This window comes from Squalius cephalus (assembly GCF_949319135.1).
Source record: "Squalius cephalus genome assembly, chromosome: 21".
Taxonomy (NCBI): Eukaryota; Metazoa; Chordata; class Actinopteri; order Cypriniformes; family Leuciscidae; genus Squalius; species Squalius cephalus.
Genome location: NC_137142.1, coordinates 19,302,967 through 19,327,145, shown reverse-complemented (window position 1 = coordinate 19,327,145; position 24,179 = coordinate 19,302,967). Strand labels below are relative to the sequence as shown.

Below are 24,179 nucleotides of genomic sequence, written 5' to 3'. Positions count from 1 at the left end.
GTATAGAATTCATGTGTATTCTCCTCTGTCATGTCAGTCAAATACAACCGAAACTGAAAACGAAGGATCAACATAAGAAAGCTGACAGTAATCTCAAATGTTGACACACAAGTAGCAGTGACTGACTGACCCATAAAGAGCTGCCAAGCTTTCGTTGCCGTCTCCTCCCACAGAGGGCTCACATCACCCATAGAGACCTGGCCCTCCTTGCCGGCCGGCTTAGCGGACAGGTCGATTTTGTAGGCCTCCTCCAGCGCCTGTCTCCGCTCCTGCATGACTCTACTCCAGGTGTTTTCCACAAGCATCATCAGCTCTGACTCCACTACAAGGATCACAAGCATATTCAAAACTTTTCATTTTACTCATGAGCCTGGCACTTAACAAATTAAAGAAAGAAAGAAAGAAAGAAAGAAAGAAAGAAAGAAAGAAAGAAAGAAAGAAAGAAAGAAAGAAAGAAAGAAAGAAAGAAAGAAAGAAAGAAAGAAAGAAAGAAAGAAAGAAAGAAAGAAAGGAAGGAAGGAAGGAAGGAAGGAAGGAAGGAAGGAAGGAAGGAAGGAAGGAAGGAAGGAAGGAAGGAAGGAAGGAAGGAAGGAAGGAAGGAAGGAAGGAAGGAACAAACGAACCTTCTGCTGAATCAGCGACATTGGTCTGCGACATCACCCGGCTGTTCTTGTGTGGGAAAAGATGCCTCCAAATGTTTCTTGAGGGTTTTTTATGGACTTCACATCCAAAGCCTTCAAGAAAACTAAAAGACAGTAATAAAAAAAGAGGGGAAATTCTTTAATATTTGACTTATTCAGAAAATGATCAGTGAAAAGATGTTCTTGACTAGAGGAAAATGTTGCTCAAACTAAATGCTGTATTAGCTGTTTTATGTTATATATTTTTAAAAGTAGATTTTGCAACCCTGTTATCAAAATATTGTAAAACATACAGTTTATCTAATGTCAAAACACCTGGTTTATTATTTTTTATTTATTTATTGCAATATTAAAAGCATTGATTATGGATTATGAGAGATTGTGGCCTCTAAATAAAGACTTTTGAAGATTTCTCTCGAAGGTTTGCAAGTTTTTGTGCTTTTTTATAATGTTTTCTCTAGCAATAAACATTAATAATAATAACAACAATAAAACAATGCCAGAATGGGTCATAGAGTTGCAGTTTGGGATCAAAACACTGGTTGATAGTTATTTATACTGTATGTGCCTAATGAAGACTTGATGGTCGAAACGTTGCGCTTTCCATCAAAAGTTGTTTGGAGCTGTTATTTGCAGTGCGCGGACATCATGCTACCTTATATTTTCCATAAATACAAGAACAATAACCAAAAATAATCATTCAATAACCAAAGAAATTGCACAAATCTTGAAAATAGAATGAGATGTGGAATTTTCACCTTTTAATATAAAAATTTTTTAGTGGAAAGTGACAACTACTTTATGATCACTAACAATGAAACCCACCTGCCAGAGCGTATAAGGACGAGGCAGTGCATGAGACAGTTGATGAAGTGGACATTGGCATTGTATGTTGCCATGATCACATCCCAGTGCTGCTGCAAAACCTGAAGTGTTTGAATAATGAGTTCCTGCTCAGCTTGAGTCTGTCTGGATCGGGACAGGAAGTAGAGCAGGGCCCGGTTCAAGCTTTTGTACAGAATGCTGACCGTTATCTCCCGATGACCTGGACCTCTCTCCAGTGCCTGATGTCAATACAAACATGCAGTGTAAATTACAGGTGTGTCTAGGCTTAAAACAATCATATGGTATAAGTGAAATCAGAAGATAAACTCACCACTGCTATCTGTTCAACCATGAAGACCAAGAGGTTCTCTGGTTCCACCACAAACATGCCAGAGTAGAGTTTTTCCACTAGCTTTTTACTGAAGAACCCCACATTCTCAACCAAAACGGCAGCTTTTCCTTCCTGCTTGGACTTGGACGGGTCTTAGGATAATTTAGTGGGGCATGTTAGCAGTATAAATGCACCCTTAAAACCTTGCTTATTATTTTTTAAATATAATTTCATCGAAAAAGATGAAAAACATTTCTGACAATCAACGAATTCATTAAAAGCATTTTTATATAGTGTCTGATATATTTTTACCATCTCTGGCCACATGTGTAGACTGGCCCTCTTCCTGTCCTGTCATGTGGATGATGTCCATCATAAACTCCAGGAGTTCAGTCTGAAAGCTCTGCCTCTGCTCTTGACAAACACCATCTTGGGAAAACTAAAAACAAAACCTTCAGAATGTTAAAATAATGGCTTCACTATAGTCCACAAGGGCACTACTGGCTAGACTGTATAAACCGTAGTTATCGTCCTCCAGTGAGCAGTAATGTGCATCTCGTCATCAAAACTGAGCAAAGAGTGGCACCTTATGGAGGAAAGATATTATACACAGCATCAGATGCTGCTTGAACAGCTCATATGTGACCCCCGCATTACAAAAGTAGTATCTTTTATTATTAGTTGTATGTAATAAAATAATTTATATAATTATTATATTAAATAATAAATAAATAAAATTATACACACACACACATATACATATACATATATATACACATACATATATATACACATACATATACATATATATACACATACATATATATACACATACATATATATATATATATATATATATATATATATAATTGATAATTGCAATAAATAATAATACATAAATTCTTGTTACATTTATTTATAATTTATTTAACAATTTTTTCTAACAATGCCAATTAATAATAATCATCATCAACATCATAATCATAATAATAATATTTCTAGAATTTATCATTTATACATGATTTATAGATACATAATTGTGTAGAAAATATATATATAGTGCTGGGCAATAATTAATCGCATCCAAAATAAAAGCTTGTGTTTACATAATATATGTGTGTGTATTGTGTATAATTATTTTGTATATATAAATACACACATATGCATGTCTATATTTAAGAAATATTTGCATGTATATACTGTATATATATATATATATATATATATATATATATATATATATATATAGTTATATATAAAAATATATACACACACATGCAAATTAATTATACACAGTACACACATACTTTGATTTAATAAATGTCAATATTTGTCATCCCTCACCTCTAGCAGTTGCATTAAAGGATGAATGCCGTCTTTGGCAGGGATGTTAATGAGGCTGTCCATCAAGAGGATGCGGATGAAGTCACACACCTGTTTCCTGCCTGGGTGGGACGGGCGAAGCTCCCCCACCGCATCGCTACTTTCTTTGATACCCTGAGCACCTGTAGTGTTCTGTACGATAAGATGAGAAGAAGAATATCACTTCTGTAAACTGCTTGCCTTTGGGGCAATAAAATGTCTCTTGGGTATATTTTTAAGTTGCACAGAAAATGTACGGTACAATCCCCAAAAGTCTCACCTCTGGGGTTTCAAAGGGGAAAACAGCACTGGCCAGTGAACTGAGGAAATCAGGGGAGGTCCAGAGAGGATCTTGAGGAAACAAACTGTTCACCAGGCAGAGGAACTGCATCACACTACCTGGGTAATGGACTTCCCAGCCATCTGCACTTTCTGTAACAGGCTTATTTGAGAAATAGAAGTACACAAGAAAAACTTGATTTACTGGTATTGCATCAATGACTATGCAATGGATTATGAAACCTGTTTGCAAAAAGGGACTGTAATCATGCAAACTGCCACTCAGATAATATGTTATGTAATATTACATCCAGCAGACAAAGAAACTGTCTGCAAGTCTATTTTAGTATTGCCTTTTTGAACACTAGGTGGTAAAATACCTCATTTAGTATGTAGAAACTGCTATCCTATGATGTAACATGTTATCTTATGCCAATAAATTTAGCAATTTAGACACACTTACCTTAGTAATGATAATCTTAATCAACTCTAAAAGGACACAAGCTGTTTCTGCACATAGTTGAAAGCCCTCAGATCCACTGCAGCTGTCAATCAAACTCTGAAGCATCACGTCAATATCAACCTGCCATCCAAAGGACAGATAGGGGAGTAGGTCATTTAACATCACAAATAAATATACATGCCAATAAAATACATTTTGTCACATGAGACAAATAGGCAATGTGAGCACTACCTGTCCAGCAGGAACCTGGAAATCAGATTTTCCTATAAGCAGTGCAGCTAGAGCTCCATAAATTTGAGGCAGGTGGATATGGCTGACAAGAAGCTTCTGCAGGACTTCAAACCCTGGGCAGATACAGCTCAAACACTCAAACGACCATGAGCGAGACTTCAAATTATCTAGAGGAAAATGGCAAAATCAAAAATACAAATATTTTATTACATTTTTTTAAATAGTCACATACAACCATATTAATGGACACTTTTGAAATTCCATCCAGAAATACAGTACCTGTAATACTGGTAGGCATCTCCATGGTCTCCACTAAAGTTCCTGGTGACACACCTTCTCTAAACTTGCTCAGGATGTTCGGATACGACAGAAAGTGAGTAAGCAACGTGAGAACCAGCAGCACTGTGCTAGTGTGGATGTGACCCTGTAAGAAGAGGAGAAACCAATCCGACCCCAGTGCGAAGAACACCTCTTCCTGGTTACTGCCATTTGAGAAACATTTGAGAACGTATTTAGAATTCAAGATATGTGTCGATGGGATCACGTAAACAAGGATAAAGAGAGCAAGAGTTGTCGCTGTTACATTGCTAAACTCGACTCACATGCTAGAAGTGTTTGGGATGATTAGAGAAGACAGCATTGAGAGCAACTGGTTCCTGATCCAAACTGATCTCCCAGGAGTCTGACTCCACCCTAGAGCCACAAAGAGTTTAAAGAGCATGTAAGGAGTGAGCCTCATTCAAAAGTCAAGATTTTGGAGTAGAGCACAAATTTAAAATCATGAACACAATGAATGTTTATTGCAAAAATTTGTACCTTGTGATTGATCATCAAAATCCAAATCAGAGAAAGTGCTTTTCTCGTTCAAAGTAGGAGGCAAAAGACTATGAACTAAGAAGAGTCCAAGCCTGATTGAACAAATAAAAATGTCAAGATATCACACTGAGTGACTTTTTTTATTCATTTGGTGCCTTAAAGCTTTAGCGATTTTCTCAAAATTGTCATGAAAATTGAGCTGAAACAAATGATTCAATTTAAACTGAGCCTGTAAAAGTTAACAGACATGCCTCTTGATGTCTGTGGTGTTGAAATGTTCCTCGAGGAGGGATTTGATGATGGTACAGATGACTGACACCTTCCTGCGGGTCACACTGGGGTCATGCAGGAGGATCAGGAGTTTGCTCATCATGTTGAGTATGTGCATGACTTCAGCATTCTTTTGACTCCCACTGGAAACAAACTCACCATCAGACACACGTATCCACAGCGAACAGCATGTTTCCAGTAACAAGGTTTATGCAAGGTGAAAAACAGGAAGTGGGCAATGCGTTTCACATCACTTTATGCTGCAAACTAAACATGAACTCACAACAACTTGACATCAGTAGCCAACAACGTACCTTGACTTCAGGATAGCAGCAAAATGATTTAAAACACAAATGTCAAGATTGTCTGGAGCATGCTGCCACACCTACAGAAACAATATAAAGGAAACTTCTTATGATTTAAGCAAAATGTTGCTGTTGTTTCTTGAATGACAATCCTGTTGCAATTTAAAGTTTTGCAAAACAACAGAGCTGCTAAGCTTGTTGTCCTAAAACAAAGAGAATTATAATTTGGGAATTCTAAATTCTCCTATGAGTTTTTAGAATGGCGGTAAAATATGGTCTGTGTTTAACATTGCTTGATGAGAGATTTCCCCTTTTTGCTCTATAACATTAATTATGCACACTTGCACAGTCATATCTCAAATCTGACTTTTGCAACTGCTATGTGCTTTAAAAATGTATCCTACCATTAAAAAGTAAGGGGTCAGCAAGATTTACTTGTTTTTTAAAAAAAAGATATTAATATTTTTATTCAGCAAGAATGCATTCAATTGATCAAAAGTGACAGTAAAGACATTTATAATGTGACAAAAATATTTCCATTTCAAATAAATACTGTAAAAAAAAGTGTTGTAATTGTTTCTACAAAAATATTAAGCAGCACAGCTGTTTTCAACATTAATAATAATAATACATATTTTTGAGCAGCAAATCAGCCTATTAGAATGATTATATTTTTTACCAAATAAATGCACCCTTGGTGAGCCTAAGATACTTCTTTCAAAAACATTTTACAGATTAAAAAAAACTTTTAAATGGTAGTGTACATTGCCAAAAAGTTGCAACATAAGGACGATACGAGTTGTTAGCTTAATTGCACATCATTAATCAAGCATGCACACTTGCATTCTTGTTTTGCATGCAGAAAGTAGTGTTAGTGCTATTTTCACCCTTACAGAAAACCACACGAATTTCACATGTGCAAAAATACATGTGGCCACATGTGAAGGACGTGTGAAACACATACATGTGGTTTTGGAATAGTTCCCATGTGAAATCCATGTGATCACATGTGAAACGTGGTGACGTTGTCCACATGTGATCACATATGGAAAACATGCAAGCCCCATGTATTCAATAACTGAAAAAAACAACAACAAAAAAACAGAAACGGAACATAAAATAAACCAGTCAACCAGTCGGTCATAAAATAAACCAGTCAGTCATAAAATAAACCAGTCAGCGCAGTCGTCCAGCAGCTAGCTACTTTCTAGCTAGCTCTAAAAAGTGAATTTCTATGTGTCATCTCTTTAGACTGCCTGTGGTTTACACTCTTATTTAAAGAACAAACTTATTTATCACTAAATATAGACTAAGCCATGACCAGCTTTTTATAGAGACAGCAAGTTGCCCTCTGGGTTAGTCTACAAATTGACGTCATGACTGAACAGCTCTATTAAAATTCATTCAGAAAGCTACTGCATTCATCAAAGCAGATAATATTGTAGCTGTGAGGAAACACAGCACACCAATCTAAAACTTACCTCAAAGTCACAGAGGACGTCCTGGAAAGCGCTGATGTTTGGGATACTAGTAGTGACAATGCCCAGCTCCATTGTGCCCACTATAGACAGAATGAGCTGAAAAATCCTGAAGCTGATCAGCTGAGACTTCATCTTCAGCAGGAAGGACAAGAGCTGACAATACAAAACAAAATCAAATCTGCAGCATGGATTTGTAATACTGTAAAGTCTTAACTTGCTTTTAATTGATAGCACTACCTTGTAGCCATTAGTACGCTTCATCTCCTGCTCCATCACAGGATTTGTCTCTAAAACCGAGAGCAGAACTTTGACAGCAGCATACAAGGATCCATCATCTGAGGCCATCGCCACCAAACTCAGAATGGCAGAAGGTCCGCCAATATACTGGAAGCTACTAGCAGCACTGAATGACTTGAACGTCCTTACACCTGGAAATAAAAGAGTAAAATCAGAAGTTTACTACATAAACAAATGCTGTAGTCTTGTCTTACAGTAAGCACTTTAGAGCAGTAGCTAGTGGGCTTTTGCTTTTTACCAAAACAACCAACCAGGGCTGCCCCAATCGTCCGGGCAGTTCCACTGAGGTGCTTGCTGATATTATGAGCCAGGAAGACAGGAGTAGAGTTATCACGTGACGTAATCCCAATCTGTGATCAAAATAATAGAAGAATCAATCATGATTCAATCATCAAAATAATTAAATCCATGAATTAAAAAGGAAAAGCACCTCTTTGGCTATAAGGCGACAGTCCACCTCATTGTACTGGTCTCTAATATTTACTACTGTTGTCATGGTGGAAACCGCTGTGTTTATGGCAAAGGAAATCCTCTCTGGGGAGACCATCCTATTTTGGGACATTGCACCGTCTGTCTCACCTCCTATTAAACATATGTACGTGTGTGAATACGGATTCCCATAAAATTCTGGACTATTTTTGGACAAAGAGTAGCAAACTTTCTCACCTTGAACATTGAGAGCAAGGTAGTTGCCAATGTATTTGGTGCCTTGCCCATAAATAGTCTCCACCTGATCAGAACTCAAAACTTCCTCGAACAAGTATGTAGGACCGACACGCCAGACCAGAGCTGCATGCTGTTTCCATAAAGATGGAGTTCCAATAATCCCACACACGTCAATGACTGCAGAGGGATCCATTGAGATGGACTGACCGGGAAACGGCTGAATGTACTTAACCTGCAAAAAGAGCACGAAATCATATTAGAATGATTTCTGAAGGATCATGTGACACTGAAGACAGGAGTAATGATGCTGAAAATACAGCTTTCCCATCACAGGAATACATTAAATGTTCAAATATATTAATATAGAAAACAGATATTTAAAATTATAATAATATTTCACAATATTAATATTTTACTGTATTTTTGATCAATTAAACACAGCCTTATTAAACATTAGAGACTTCTTTCAAAAATTATTATTATTTTTATTTATTTTTTACTTCTAACTGACCCAAAACTTTTGAACGGTTTGAATGCCCGTTTCACACATACTCCGTCTGCAGTGTGTATGCGGTGTGTATTTTTTTCCGTACCCATGTTAACAGGTTAGAGCTTTCACACTGCACGCGGTTGCAGTCCGTCGATCCGTTCCAGGTGCGGTGCGTATATAGCAGTGCAAACACTGAATTAAAGTGACCGCGCATGTTTCGTGGTCAAAATGAACACAGATTGACCTGAAAATGTAGTCATTTCACCATAAATGCGTTTAATTAAATAAAATGTAGTAATCTCACCATAAATGCGTTTAATTATATACTACTATTTTTCACAGTCATCTTTTTACTTACCGGGGTCTTCATTAGAAGACCGGGGTAAATCAAGAAAAACTATAATTTACTTCAACAAGGCGACATAATGAACACTCAGTCTCAGTGGAAAAATAAGTTATTTGTGACATGCAAGATTTATTATATAAAGATTTAAATTATGCAAAAGAAAGGCTATGAGTCTGCTGTATTTGTCAATTTTAAGTTTTAATTTAAAATGTATGCGATTTTAATATAAGTACATGGTTAAATATTTTACCACTTGCTTGAGCAACTTAATATATAATTATATAGAAGTAATGCATTGAATAATACGTTGTTTAAATTGTGTTTAAACGTGAATACGTCTATTAAAGAGTGTATATGTGTACAAAGAGAATCGCAATCCTGACAAAACTTTTTTTTAAATAAAAGTTGCTGATAACTTCTGGATTTGAAATACAAATAGTGAGTATGTGTTTGTGGTACAGCCGCGGATCAGTTACGCACTGCAAACGCAGCATATGTGAAAGCACTATAGTGCGTGCTGCTCCTGTGCCACATACAGTACACAGAGTATTCACAGAGTATGTGTGAAATGGGCGTAATGTGTCACAACGAACACATTCAACTATTTCTTTTTTTAAATATCCTTCATATAACAAAACATCAAACATTCATGCAAAATGTAATTTAAGTCAAACATTCATTAAATTTTCGAAAAATTCACTATTTGTGTTCGACAGGAGAAAGTCAGTGATATATAGCTAGTATGTTTGAAACAAAAGGACAGTGAGTAAATTATTTTTTGGGTGAACTATTCTTTCAAGTAAAATAAACTCCCTGCACCAACCTTTGCTGTTCCGATTGGTGTTGCATTCAGATAAACAGTGACTAAACATCTCTTCTTGATTTCTTTGGCCATAACCACACAAAGTTGGTGCCACTGGCCTGGTATCAGCTGTTTGGAACAATTAAACCGCACTGAGGACGGCAGGGTGCTGGGAGTCTGCACCTCTGGCTCCATCATGTCTGTAGAGTAAAATAAATACTGTAAATAAGACATAGCTAAGTTTGTAGAAGAAAAGTGCACATTAAAAGTAATCTCAAGTGAGATTTCACCTAAGAACTGATATGCTTCCTCCTCGGTGGAGATCACCAAGTAGCCTTCAGAGATACTGACAGACAGGCAGCTGAACTGCTGCTCAGCACGAGACATGTGGCGCACTACCGTCAGCAGGCGCACAGGGTGGGATTCAAAAGCCGAGCTGAACCTACAGATCATAAACCAGCAGGAGAAAGACAAGCCAGCTGAAGGAGGGAAGCCTCTGCAGTCTGTGGAGATAAAAAAAGGATATAAAAGAAGAACCGGACATGCATCGCGTTTTCATGTATATTATAAAAGTGTCTGGTAAATGGGATCTTTATGAAGCAGATAAATCCATTTGGAACCAACCTTTTATTAGTTTATTAGTATATTAGATTTTCATACCAAAAGAATTTTAGTTGTACTTATATGTCTCATGTGATTTTATTCTATAGTATTTCTTACCAGTGCCCAAGCCTCCAGTGGAGATAAAGTCTGCACTGACACCTTTCACTGTGGCAAGGGATGGCAGGAACAAACACCTGTGGAGACAAAATAGTTTTTTTTGTCATTTAGCAGAATAAATAATTCTAGATTAATATATCAGTAGTTTTACTTCCAGTGGCATCTTGCGTTTGGCAATAATATGGTAAATTCAACGTCTGGTGCAAAACTTCTTTTCTTTTTTTAGTTTAATTCATCACTAATCATTTTATTTTTAGATAAAGCCCCTAAAGCAGTGGTTTTTAACCATCTTGATTCGAAGGCTCCATATTGCCCAACACAATATTCAAAGGAACTGTTTATTCTTTTAAGGACATAAATCTCTACTGGTATGTCAATAAAGCGATCTGCAAACATTTACCCATAGCCACTGTCTGTCATGTCAAACTCCACAAAAGAAGGGGAAATGGAGATTTTGTGTGGCTGAAAGGACCGTGGTGATGTGATGGAGACAAGACTTATTATTCTATGAAGAGGAACTGCCATCCCACTGTCTGTAGAGGTTTTCAGTAGACTGAAACTTCTTTTCATTGCTTTTTTCGAGGATTTCCTGTTATCCTCTTCAGAGTCTTTTGTCTGGTCTGTGCAATAGATAACAGAAAAGTATAAGTATCAATACAGTCTCTTCAAACAATAGATGTAACAATCTGATCAAATGCTTTTTTCTTCATGAAACAGGAAGTAATCCAAAAGGGAAGTCTGTAAGGACTAGGAGGAACTGTACTTGTGCTGTTGGCCTCTTCACAGGAGACAGACAGCAGGTTTTCTCCACTACACATCAGAGGATCTCCAAGACACAGGAACTGCCTAAGATAAAAGTACACTATTGTAATGGCATACAAAATATGCAAACTTATTTTTATCCTATAGTATATTTAACATTTTTCATGAGGAATGCATGAGCGTGTTAACTGCAAACGTATGCTGACCTCAGGCACTTGTGATCCATGGACTGAGAGGCGAGTTTCTCAAGAATCCGAACTATGGGCAGCTGTAGTGAATGGGAATTGTCGATGAGGATACGTTTGCAGTGAGTCAGCAGTGTGGACACCAGACCAAACTCACACATGATCTGCCTGTTTCTCTCTGACTTCACCAGAGTCTGCACATGATGAGCCACAGCCAGCTGCAGCTCTTCAGACAACTATAGGACAAAATGTAGCCCATTATTGTAAACTCTGCTATGTGTTTGTTCGTTTAATCTCAAGTTTCAAGTTTATTTATTGGTCATATATTCAAAAGACAATTTGTACGTTGAAATGCATTTGGTTGAGGCTCAGGCATTCAACAGTAGTGCAATATAAACAATTCAATACAATTTAGAAAGAAAAAAAAAGAAAAAAAAAATACACCAAATACAAATTATGTCCGAGGTATGACTGTGATTGTGGTCTTACTTACACAAGGGTCACTGGGACAGTAAATACTAGGCAGGAGAGTCATGATCAGCTTAACAGCTCCAGGATGAAGAATGGTGAGGTCAGAGTAAACCCTGAATAAACAATGACACGTTTGTCAATCATAGACAGACAGACAAAGCAAAGATGAAATTGTCCCAGTATTGATTTACTGACTTTTCTGGACAACAGCAAATCCATGGCAAATTACTGTAATGCTGTACAGCCATTTTTTGTTTTTTTTAAATATTTTTTTTATATATGTGATTAAATAAATAAAAACAGCTATCTAATATTAATAATATAATAATCATAGATAAAAGTTGATTGAGAGTACCTACCTCCCAGAATCTGTTGATACTAAAGACAAACTTGCGGCCTCAGCGCGATTCAACAACTCCTCCTCATTGGATGGCTCCCTTATCCTCTGACCTGAGACTGTGATCTGACTCTCGCCAGCATGATTATTCTCCTGCAAGCCAGTGCATGGATCTGCAGCCAAGCTCACACCAGTAGCAAACTGCTCCAGAAATCCCAGCAGCTTAACACAGTCTCCTAAAGGTGGTGGCAACTGGGGCTCTGGCCTCTCCACTGCTTCCACAAACTCCTGGAAACTCCTGAAGTCTGAGCTGTTTTTGTCTGTTTCCACAGGGACCTCTCTCTGAAAACAACCTAGCTGTAGCAAAGCTTCACCCAGCCTCTCGCAGACTCCGGTTGTGTGAAAAAAGTGTCCGTTGACCGGGTGCACGTGCACCGCAAGAGCAATGGTGTGCAGGGTGAGGAGAAGCAGCTCAACAAGGCTCTGGCGGCTCAGTGAGGCCCACATTCCCGTTGGGGCTTCCAGCAGGGATCCTTCCATGTCCACCACAACGGAAAGCAGACCGTTAAAGCCTCCAGCAGTGCGGAAGGCGTTCCAACTGGTTGGGTTCTCCAGAACTTTCATAATAGACTGTGCAAAGGCAAGATGCAAGGGATTATTACAACAATGGGGATTTCTTTAAGACTGCAAGGGAAGCTCGGCTTCCCCTATAATGTCAAAAAATTAATGGTCAAATATATACTATTGTGTTAACATTTTATTGACAAAAAATGCGTTAGAATACGTTCATCTCGAAGACGAGTTCGTTCAGTATCAGTTACATATAGCAGGTCGGCTGACTCGATTTTCTTCTCATACATTCCCGTAGCGTCACAGTGCATTTCCCTGTTGAAGCCTAGCATCCATTGACTTCAATGGGGTTGCTTTGAACAGTTTTTTTCAGTGCTTCGAAACTAGACGGTCATTGGATAAATGCTGCGATTATGTCCCGCCCATGGACGCTTAGCATCTCTAGGGGTGAATGGAGGAGTGGGCTGGCCTGGACTCCGGGCTTCTGCGTGATGATTGGAGGGTCTGTCGAAAGACTGCATCTCCTTTTGATTGACAGCGATTTTGTACTATAAAAAGTCACTTTTCGAGCTCAGTCCCATCGCGGATTTTGCAAGCGTAGTCGAAAGACAAACTGCTGCAACCTATTTCTTGGTATTTGCTTGGCGAAATTGCTAGCCAATTTTCATCATACATTTCACAATTATGCACCACATTCCTTGTTTCAGTTTAACCTAATTACCACATTTCCTCCATCGAGTTTAATATGAAAAATAAATATATTTTATTTAATTTATAAATAAATGTTATTAAAAAAATAAATACGAAAATGGGCTTCCCCTCTTTGAAAGACCAGCCGCCACCACTGTATTACAAGTACACTACATTCAGATGTTTGGGGTCAGTATGATTTTATTAAATGTTTTTGAAAAAGGTCTCTTATGTTGCTCACCATGGCTGAATTTATTTGATCATAAATACAGTAAAACAGTAATATTGAGAAATTTTTGTATTTATTATTTTATTATGGCAAAGCAGCAGTCATTACTGCAGTCTTCAGTGTCACATGATCCTTCAGTAATCATTCGAATATGCTGATTATCAATGTTGAAACCAATTGTGCTGCTTAATACTTTTGAGGAAACCGTGATACATGCAGGATTCTTTGATGAATAGAAAGTTCAAAAGAACAGCATTTATTTGAAACGGAAATCTTTTGTAATGTATAAATGTCCTTAATGTCGTGCTGAATTAAAGGTTTTTTTTTTTTTCATTTTTCTTTTTTTTTTTCATTTGATTTTCATTGTTAGAGTAGTTCTACGGAGCTCCCAAAGGGACAAGGGACAGGTTTTTGCGTTCTCTCAAATATTTTGCGTTCCCCGAGAAATTTTGCGCTAAGTTTCTTGGGGAACACAAAAGTTTTGCAAATAAACAAAAAAATTTTACATCGATTTTTTCCTCCAGTTTCATGTTTTTCCACCACCATGTCCCTTTAGGGCTCCGTATAGTACAGACGTTAATCTTTATCAAATTTTATTATTGATCATCAATATAATTGGAATTAGTTACAAGGTTTTACTACGCCTGCCTAGAATTGTTCAAAATATCTGTTCGAAAATAATGCATCACTACAAAAAGTGAAACGGGAGGGGTCTCATGTTTCAAAGAGCCCAGCACAAAATGGATTAGCCCTTATTCAATCTACCATGCTAATACATCAAAGAGCTAATGTGTCATAAAATGAAGCCCAAACCTAATTAGCACCAATAGAAGTAATCAGAATGGCTTTGACACATTTCACAGAGTGGTCGGGGTGAATCCAATTGTCAGCAGCCTTAACCCAGTTACACTTTAATGGTCTGCAGGTTAGTATTCCTGAGCTTGAATCTAAAAAATGGACATGTACAGTAACTGAATAACATAGTTATACATAATTGGATTTCTCTCACATTTTCTGATCTGATATTGCTCATAATTTTGTGTGTGTCGCACCACAAGGCTGCAGGCTTAATCGAATGAAGCTTGAGTTAACAGCTAACTGTATATTAGCAAATCAATCTGAATTTGGCTATAATGGAATCAGGCTCCCAAAAGCTGATATAATAAATTCACCGGCTCATTATGCTTTAAACATGTTATAATTTGTTAGAATTAAGAATGGAAGCTACATTTACAGACAGTTACAGGCTACCCAAACTCACATTTTAGTTTTAGTAGGTTGTATGAGGTGCCCTCTCTATTAAACCCATCATGTTTTGGAATAACAAATTGTGACTTGCATTTCAATATTTGTACATGCATAATAAACAATACTAAAAAAAGCAAAACAGCCCAAACCAGGAAGACCAAAATAGCCATGGAAATACATAATGGTCTTTACAGTATGTAAATGTGACTGAGGAAGTGGGAGAGCCAAAAATAAAAAGCAGCAACTGAGGAAATACCTGTAAAAGATCCTGTTTGAGTCTGAGCTCACTCTCAGTGGAGGAGCAGATGGCTCCGATGGCGGTGCTCATGTATTCCTCTGGATTCACCTCCGAAAGCTGCTCCAGGATGCACAGAGCAGGACCGCGGAACTGCTCAACATCCAGAAAGATCTTCACATAGGGAATCATCCCCAAGTCCCTGATGAACACTATTAAAGCCAAGAGACTGATCAGACGCCATGACTTGGATGAACTCCTTTCTTCAAATATTACTTGTGCTCAAATACAGAGATTGTTTCCTCCATAAAGGATCTTTATTTTTGTAAAATTTTGTCAGTCTATTTTAATCTTAACATTATTTCATTTTTATTTTATTGCAATTATTTAATTATAAAGAAAATGGCTTCAACCAACCAGTGTTCCTGACTGACTGCAAGGCCAGGGCTGCAACCACATTCAAAATATTCGCGGTCAACTTCCTCTCATAGTTGTCAGCCTTCTCTTCATCCTCACCTGCTGTCGATAAATGAAACCTCAGATCAGCATCAGAACAAACTGTCTTGTTTTCATAATTCATAGTACATTGTAAACCCCGAAGGACTCACCAGCAACACCTGCCTTTCTGATTATCTTCGCCCTTCTTTTAAGCTCAAACAACAGTTGCTCCATCAGTCCTCCATCACTCAGGACTTCAGACAGCAATCCACTGTGCATGATGAGTCTGTAGAAGCAGTCCAGAGCTGCGACGTTGAAGGCCTCCGAACATCCCTGCTTCAGCACAGCTTGGACCTTCTTGAGGGTCTCGTGTGGGATGTAGGAGAGCTGGAAGATGACGGTCTCAAACAGTTCGAAGAAAATGAGGTGAACAGGTGGCGATTTCTGCCACACACACTCAGCCAGCTGAGCCAGAGTCTGAAGAGTCCACTCCAGCAGGAAGAAGTTAGCCTTTTCCCAAGACCAGATCATCTGTATGGTGCGCAGGATTTGGCTGCAGATCACTGTGTTGTCTGAGCGCAAGAAGGAGGACTGGATGATTTTGAAGGCTGTGAGGTTCTTTACTGGCGAACCTGAAAATATGAAGACAGTGAGGCGCTTAGAAAATGAGAAGGAAAAGGGGCAACTGGTCGAGTGTTTAATTAAAAACTATCTAGGCAAAAAATGGACTGTCAATTTTTTGTTTTTATTCAAATAAAATTTTTAAGAAAATAAGAAATAAGGAAAAAATTAAATAAGTAACCATAAAATACACCCAGATAAAATGAAATAAAACTGATTTGAGATGCAATTACTTGACTGGACAAAAAGTACTTTGCATCATGTTTGAGTAGAACAACCTTGTATTAATTGACTATGTAGACTACACATTACATACACAATTTGTAACGCTATTCCTAAAAGTACGTTGTGAGAGAGCAACGTTATTGATGACATTATGAACAAGTAAGAGCTCATGCAAATGAGAAACTGCATCAGTATTGAGTTATTTACACTTATGCTGTCTGAAACTGTGTTATATGGCACGCATTAAAGAGATTAAACCACATTTAGAACATTCCACATCACCACATTTACCACATTCTATATCAACATTCAAATGCGTCAACATATGAGAAAAGACTGATTGGCTCTTTGGACAAAGGTGCACTGATGTATATGGCAAATAAATATAGCTGCAGAGGGTAATAAGATTGAGTTTCACCCATAATTAAAATCACATCAAAGCCAAATTAAATAAAGCTTAAAAAAGGTGCTGTGTTTCTCTCTCTCAGGAGTGAGGTGCTCTGGTGGTGATGAATGGGGAATTGCTGTATGTATGAAGAGAATGGATGCAGGGTGGCTTAACCAGGTTAGTGAGGAGAGCTACACTTCATCATCTTGGACATAATTGCCTTTTCTGTGGCGTTACTATGAGGTGGCGCAGCAGAGATGCAGAGTGGCACTCACTGTCTGTCATGACGGCTTACCGTTAGTCAGGGTGGGGTCAAACCTGAAGCCTGGTGGTTGGGGGTTGTTCACACATATGGCCACCTTCAGCTCAGCCTTGCCAAAAAGCGTAAATGATGCGATGAGGCCTAGAAGGTCTTGAACGGCTAGAAGGTGCTCATCTGTTACTTCCTCCTCACAGCTGCAAAAGGTAAAAATAAATCATTCTCTAATCCAGTATTTCATGTTTATACTTGTACATGTTTGCAACAGCTCAAAGAAAAAATATTTAAATTCTAGTAAAATAGAGTATGAAAGGTATTTTGTATTATTTTTTTCTTTACAACTCACTAAAGTCACTTTGGTCAAAAGTACACTACAGGTCAAAAGTTGTGTGTCAGTTTATTTTTTTTTATAAATTAATATTCTCATTCAGCAAAAAAGCATTATATTGATCAGAAATTACAGTTAAGACATTTCTACTGCTTCTTTCCAAAACATTAAATAATCTTACAGACCCCAACGGTAGTGTAAGTAACAGAGAACTAGGTAACAGTGGTCTCATTTACTAAGCATTCTTACAGTATGTACACACAAACATTTCTGTGGGGTTAAATGTAGATGCTCGCACACAGGTTTTACGTACAAATACATGTCTAAGCATGCTTGGTGAATGAGACCTATTGTTTATTGAGGGCGGTCTTGTCCTGTAGTGACCCTTGCTGTGAGGAAGCGCAGACACACAGTGAGTTAGAGAGAGCTGGCATGTTCAGTAATATGATTGAGCTCAATTTACTGCTGATCTCATTACGAGCTCTTTAATTATTGAATTCTGCGGCATGCAAAAAGAAACTTGCAGGAGGAAGGAGCTGAGAATGAGATGAAGAAAGAGAGCTACAGAAAGGAATGGAAAGTACCTAAGAATGCATTAAGCAAATGCATTTTCTCGAGGTGGTGGTCTACCTAATTTTTTTAAAGCTTCAGAGACATTTAGTCTTCAGATGTGCCTTTCATATGTGCACTATTTAGTGACAATCTCCAATTAGATTGATGATTTTTCCCAACAAAACTCATGAATTTACCGTAACAAGATGGCCTGAAAGACGCCATAGCCGTCGTTGTTCTCAAACTCCTCAAAAAGAGCAGGGCTGGCTGGATAAGAGTCCTTCACAAAGCTGAAAACACTCACAGCCACCCCAGCTAGAACATGACCAGGGACGTCCTCGCTGATCTTATGCATGTTCTGGATGCAGATCTTCATGCAGTTACTAGCTAAAGGAAACAAAACACTATAAATAAGTGTAATAGAATTAAATAAGTACCTGAGGTATACACTAACAACCCAGGAACTAAGTTTCCCCAAGTCAGTCTGTAAATTTGTCCTTATTGTCACTGGCTCCAAGATAGGAGATAAGATCTAACTTGGATTATGTTCAATATAATATCCTAGACCCAGGACCGCTAAAAAAGGGGGTCAACTTGAAGCTTTTGTATGGTGCACTGCCCAATATTTTCTAATTGCAACCTACTGTACCAAAGATCTCCAGCTAAAAACTAAAGTATGGGACAACTAAGTAATTTAATTTAGCATCATGTGAAAGTAAATCAATATCATAGTCATCTGACGATGTGCTTATAGTCTCTTTCCATATTTAGCCAAAATACAATTATTTTGTTGATAAACGTAGATATTACCAAGATATTAAAGTAGAATATTACACCAATGCACTTGTTCAATAAACTAAATTTGAATCATTTATTATGAAAAATACAATCTAATAAGATGCCTTCAGTTGGCCGAAGAATGGACTGGGGCTCGTGTGTGTGGTTGTTGACCTTGCAGTGCAGGTACAGTGTTGCGAGCTTGTGCAGCAGACACTGCTCGGAGCACACGGGACGCCTGCTGTCTCCATGAGGGGCTGCACTGATCCCACAGAAGGGTGAGAGAGACCATCACACTCGAAAGCTCCTGGGTCTCCAGCAGAACCTCCACAAAACAAACATGCCTGCAGAGCTGCAACATCACCTGAGCAGAAGTTAAGGTTTGAAGAGTTATATTTCTATTAGTTGGACACAAATGCATCAGATATGTATGAAAACGTTCTACATGGTCATTCACAGTAAGATTAATTAATTTTTTGCCACTTTTCAAACAATAATAATACTAAAGAAATAGCTTTCTGAAACTGGATGTGCTAATGGAGAAACAGTATCCCATTTTGATACATAAGATGAGCATCTGTAGCGTAATTGCTTTACAACATCAAATAAAGCATATCAAAATGTAAAAACCTGAATAAGAGTGTCCTGAAAAGAGCATTTGACTTCCACTTCGTCATTCTTCTGATGGTCAAAGCTCTCTTTTCTGGGAGGCAAAGCTACAAACAGGTACAGACACTTGACTAATGCAGCAGGTAGACCTGTCTTGATCATAACACCAACCTCCTGTCAAAGAACACAACAGCTTCCTGTCAAAACATGACTACACAGGGTCGAGTCAAACAGAAGACTAATTTAATAATAACAGAACTAATTTTTGTATCAGCAATCAAAACTCGTGATTTAGATATTGATTATTATTGTAAAAAAAATATGATAACGCTTTTCAATAAGGTCTGATTTGTTAACATTAGTTAATGTATTGAGTAACATGAACAATACATGTATTTATTCAATAGTCGTTCATTGTTTGATTGTTAAATCACAGTCCATTAATTAATGTTAACAAATACAACTTTTGATTTTAATGACGTATTAGTAAATGCTGATATTACAATAACTAAGATGAATAAATACTCAAGTATTGTTTACTCTTAGTTCATATTAACTAAAGTAGTTAACTAATGAAACCTTACTGTAAAGTGTTACCTAAAATACATCAAATGCAACATAACTGCACTTTAACTATATCTTTAAAATGTGTAGGTATTGGTAAAACACTAGCAAAACAATTACGAAACTGATTGCATAAACAATTACATCCGTTTTCAAAGTACGACTTACAGTGTCTCTGTTAGACAAAAGAGATATTGATTTGAGCAGAAGCCATCCTTGGTTGCTTTTGACCTCTGACCTCTGAAACAACTGCTCCAATTCATACCGGGCTTCCTCTATTTTAAACAAAGCCATAAAAGCAGCAAAGCAAAATTAAAGCCATTTGATCTTACTATATATTAGCACACAATACATAAGTGAGGTTTTAGGTTCTTTACACACAGACAAACACATTTTGAATTATGTAATTTAAAGTAAATATAAGAAAGAAGAACCGAAAATAAATGCACACGAACAATAGCCAAAATGGTCAACATTCATTTTGTTGCATGTTTGTGAAATAAAGAAGTGGGCTACTTCCCTTTAAACACAGACAGTATTTGCCCTTTAGTGACTTTGCAACTTTATTAACATACTGCGTTGAACTAAATGTTATTTTTAGGTACCTGCCGGCTTTTCTGCCACTCTCTGCTGTATATGACAGACAAGAGCTTCTCCAACCTGCAGCGCCAGGCCCTGGAGATCCAGATCATCGAGGACGCCACCGCTCTCTGAGACCTTATGAAGAGTTAGTGGAAAGATTGTTTATGCTAATATTTAAACATGAACACAATAATTATAAATGGGTTTGAGAGGTTCATGACAAGTTTCTCACAAAGGTAATCGTGTATATAGTAAATTGATAGCATAATCAGCACTTATCACAAGGCAAAAACAAAAACATCTTCACATTTTCAGTTTCATTTCCCTAAGCTGAATTCCCAACTTCAATCCCTACTTCTGTGCGACTTTCAAGCGGATGTGGTGCCTTACTCCTTACTCTATGGTTGGTTAAATCCCAGTAAGAATGCATGAGTGGTAAGTCAAATGAGTCACACGTGTGTGTGTAAACCTCCACACATGCACCACCACAGCCTGTGAGTGTGATTACATCTCAATAGGTCATGAGTGTTTGTCAGTGCAGCCACATACCAGATCAACTGTCTGCTGGTGACAGATCATTGATGGAATTTAAACGGGAAATGAAAGATTTTAGCTTAATCGATGTCAGCATAAAGCAAAGTGCCTCTGTCAAAGGGACGTGAATTTTATCCAATCACTGAAGAGCAGCTAATATTATGAAAGGTGGTATTTAGGTTTTAAATACCTAGGTTTTCTTGGGATTTAATCTATATATGACCAATATACATTATCAGTCAAATGTTTCAACACACCGCACTTGACTTGGATTCTTTTTATGGTGAATTATAAGTTTTTTTAAGTAATTAATACTTTTATTAACCAATTTTCATTAAAATTACCAAAAGTGATAGTTAAGATAGTAAAGTGATTGAACATTCTCTTCATGAAACAATATTAAGCAGCACAACTGTTTTCAACTGATAATAAGCTGAAGCCATTCTAATAAGCATTAGAAGGCATATTATATTATGCTTATTCAGCATATTCTGAAGGATTATGCAACACTAAAGAGTATGAATGAATGAATGACTAGATGACTGCTGAAAATTCAGCTTTGCCATCACAGGTATAGTACATGTGTCTCTCTCTCTCTCTCTCTATATCTCTCTCTCATACAACTATACATATTAAAGCTATTTAAATTATTTTTGTGAATAATTTGAATAGGCGTGTCCAAAACTTTTGACTGCCAGTTTATAAAAATCAGTTCTCCTTCCTTCCTCTCACTGATTTTCTGTACCTGGATGAACAGAAGCAGTAGTCGGCTGAGCTCTTGGTTTGTTTGTTCTGGTGACCAATGGCCCAACTGAGTTAGCTGATCTCTCAGAAACATCACTAGATCCTCATCTGCTTTCAGGTCCCCATTTGTCTCACTGTTCATTTGGGTAGTTTTCAGTTCTGTGCTCTCTGAACTCTCCCCTGACGCACTAAGTTCCCCGTTCTCCTTACTGATTTTGTCCATTTCTCCACCCGGCTCCTATAAAAAAGAAAAAAGGAGATGAATGAAAGGTTACAATGAAATGCTCACACACTGATATCAAAACTCTGCTTTCTCAACAAAGTGACTAACAAGGAAGTTATTGCACAAATAACTGCTTCTCTGATTTTTATCCTTTTTTTTAAATGATTTTATCCATCACATTCTTTCAAAAACAAATGATCTGGTATATGTTGTTATTTTATTTTTAGTTTTAGGGAATTTTAAGTGAAACATCTGAGACAACATTATAAATGAAACATAAAAAGGAACATAATTTATTATTGATGCCTAAAATATAAAAAGGAACTCAAGACTCTATAGCCATAAAACATTTTCTTTCTAAGAAAATAGCATAAACATTGAAGCTGAAGCATATGACAATATTAATTTAAAAGGCAACCGCATTAAGTTGGAGGGCTTTCCTGCAACTTACAATCAGTTGTTTGCACGTTAATGTGATCTTGTGATGTCAAGTCGTAAGCTTGTTTAGCTACAGGGAAGACAATTCACATTCCAGGAGAAATGACATGTTTGCACAGCACATTCCCACCGGTTTATTCACTCTGTGGCTAAATACAGCACATGAATGTCATCTCGTTATTGTATCCAAAGCCTTGATTGCGGTAAAGAATATGTACAGTAGCTTCCTTGTCTCTTACTGAAATGTTTAAACCTGATACAATAAAATATATCTGATAAAATAAATTAGTTTGCGGACAAACAAATTAGGCTAAGAAAGTACTTGACAAAAACCAGTCAAGCTTCCTTGTTGTTCCAGCAAGTTGAGCCGCCAAGCGATAACACTAGTTTGAATACACTTAAGTGAGACAACTACATGACAACCACAGCTGTCAACATTAGTCTCTGTGAGATATCTGAATTAGCCTCTCAAACTAATATGAACCCCAGGCGAAACTCCAGTTCAGTCAGACTGTAACCCGACACATACCTGTTGTTTGGTAGGTGGCATCTCAAGTCTTTGATAAGGCTTGTGTACGTAGATTTATGGCTGGACAGAAGGCTTTCCTCTGGGTTCCCCACATCACAACACTCAGTGAGTGGCCAGCTGAAACATGCCGCCTAATCCATGAACTTTGCACAATGTGAAACTCTGACATCAGCTGCGCCTGGTCATGTGCCTCACTTCCTAGTGAAAAAAGCAGAAGAAACGCTCTATTGCGCATCTGTGTGTTTTCCACATGTTAATAGGCTCAAAATAGGATAATTTGAAGAAGACTATAGTGAAGCAATCGGGCTGATTTTCCTTCTTTTATTCCAAAAGGGAGATTTAAAATCGACCAATCAAAAGTGAATTTGAGGGCACGTAAATAGTATCTGCCCTCTGGTGTTTAAAGTTATTCCAATATTTTTCACTAAGCGCTTTAAGATGCGGTCGATGTTGAGCAATAGTGACATCGTGCGGTGATTTAAGATAGCTTACAAATATTACACGGACTTGGCAACAGTGAAACGTTCTTATTGTTAAAAAATAAAATAAAAATTTCTAATATATAAGCACAATTAAAATCGTAGGCCTACAGCTTTATATGGTATATTCATCTCATAGCATATGTTTAGACAACTGTAACATTTAACAAACTGATGGAGTGGAGAAGTCAAATAGCAAAGTGTGTTTTTTCTATGGTAATGACTGGAGCAGATTTTAAACAGACTGACAGAACGCAACTGTCTCTGAGCGTTTGGCCATGATCAGTCGTAAGTAAGTATCAAATTACATTCATATTACAGGCCTTGTGTGTCCCTGGTATTAAATCAATTCTCAAATTGTCTAAGTGTCGCTAGGACGCTAATCCTTATTTAAGTTTGAGTTATTGGTTGGTTTAGTTGGACACAAAAACATAGTAAAAATCTAAATACCCCCACACATTACTGTCAGACAAAAATAGATCTTCAGATATGTAACTTAGAAACCACATTCGACCGCTCCAGACACGATGTCGGATTATAGAGCAGTGAGGCAACAAGTCAGATGCCTATGTTTTTGGACACAGTGATGCTCCCTGGTTTTCACGGTGCATTGTAGGACTTCTAGGGGGCAAACGTTTCAGTGAAGTGGAAGCATTGTGTGATTGAGACAGCCATTACAATGACAGACTCCCTGATCAGTTGCCTGGCTATTGAACTAGTGAGCTGATTGAGACGTAGCCTATAATTTTATTTTTTTAAAGAGTGTGTTGTAATGGGCGAGGTTTAGCAGCTCGGACGTTAACGTTAACAATTGTCTCTAATTAGCCAGGTAAGATA

At 37.5% G+C, this 24,179-nt stretch overlaps 1 protein-coding gene across 1 annotated transcript in view; it reads right to left on the bottom strand.

Moving 5' to 3' along the window:
- wdfy4 (WDFY family member 4) overlaps positions 1-23,014 on the bottom strand; it is a 46,427-nt gene extending 23,413 nt beyond the window's left edge. The window contains exons 1-38 of the mRNA XM_079855400.1: positions 22,864-23,014; positions 21,675-21,911; positions 20,419-20,530; positions 19,982-20,088; positions 19,271-19,423; positions 18,815-19,004; positions 18,061-18,250; positions 17,020-17,180; positions 15,661-16,122; positions 15,470-15,571; positions 15,074-15,264; positions 12,103-12,710; positions 11,766-11,856; positions 11,294-11,508; positions 11,089-11,171; positions 10,726-10,945; positions 10,326-10,402; positions 9,896-10,108; positions 9,627-9,805; positions 7,968-8,199; positions 7,732-7,883; positions 7,540-7,651; positions 7,242-7,432; positions 7,005-7,157; positions 5,533-5,603; positions 5,200-5,361; positions 4,949-5,040; positions 4,735-4,825; positions 4,412-4,614; positions 4,133-4,299; positions 3,902-4,021; positions 3,440-3,601; positions 3,142-3,312; positions 2,110-2,236; positions 1,798-1,949; positions 1,467-1,705; positions 624-745; positions 131-322 (exon numbers count right to left, since the gene is read on the bottom strand). Of these exons, the coding sequence (XP_079711526.1) occupies positions 131-322; positions 624-745; positions 1,467-1,705; positions 1,798-1,949; positions 2,110-2,236; positions 3,142-3,312; positions 3,440-3,601; positions 3,902-4,021; positions 4,133-4,299; positions 4,412-4,614; positions 4,735-4,825; positions 4,949-5,040; positions 5,200-5,361; positions 5,533-5,603; positions 7,005-7,157; positions 7,242-7,432; positions 7,540-7,651; positions 7,732-7,883; positions 7,968-8,199; positions 9,627-9,805; positions 9,896-10,108; positions 10,326-10,402; positions 10,726-10,945; positions 11,089-11,171; positions 11,294-11,508; positions 11,766-11,856; positions 12,103-12,710; positions 15,074-15,264; positions 15,470-15,571; positions 15,661-16,122; positions 17,020-17,180; positions 18,061-18,250; positions 18,815-19,004; positions 19,271-19,423; positions 19,982-20,088; positions 20,419-20,530; positions 21,675-21,911; positions 22,864-22,884 (6,523 nt within the window). The 5' untranslated portion in view covers positions 22,885-23,014. The remainder of the gene's footprint in view (positions 1-130; positions 323-623; positions 746-1,466; positions 1,706-1,797; positions 1,950-2,109; positions 2,237-3,141; positions 3,313-3,439; positions 3,602-3,901; positions 4,022-4,132; positions 4,300-4,411; positions 4,615-4,734; positions 4,826-4,948; positions 5,041-5,199; positions 5,362-5,532; positions 5,604-7,004; positions 7,158-7,241; positions 7,433-7,539; positions 7,652-7,731; positions 7,884-7,967; positions 8,200-9,626; positions 9,806-9,895; positions 10,109-10,325; positions 10,403-10,725; positions 10,946-11,088; positions 11,172-11,293; positions 11,509-11,765; positions 11,857-12,102; positions 12,711-15,073; positions 15,265-15,469; positions 15,572-15,660; positions 16,123-17,019; positions 17,181-18,060; positions 18,251-18,814; positions 19,005-19,270; positions 19,424-19,981; positions 20,089-20,418; positions 20,531-21,674; positions 21,912-22,863) is intronic.
- Between the last annotated feature and the right edge of the window lie 1,165 nt (positions 23,015-24,179).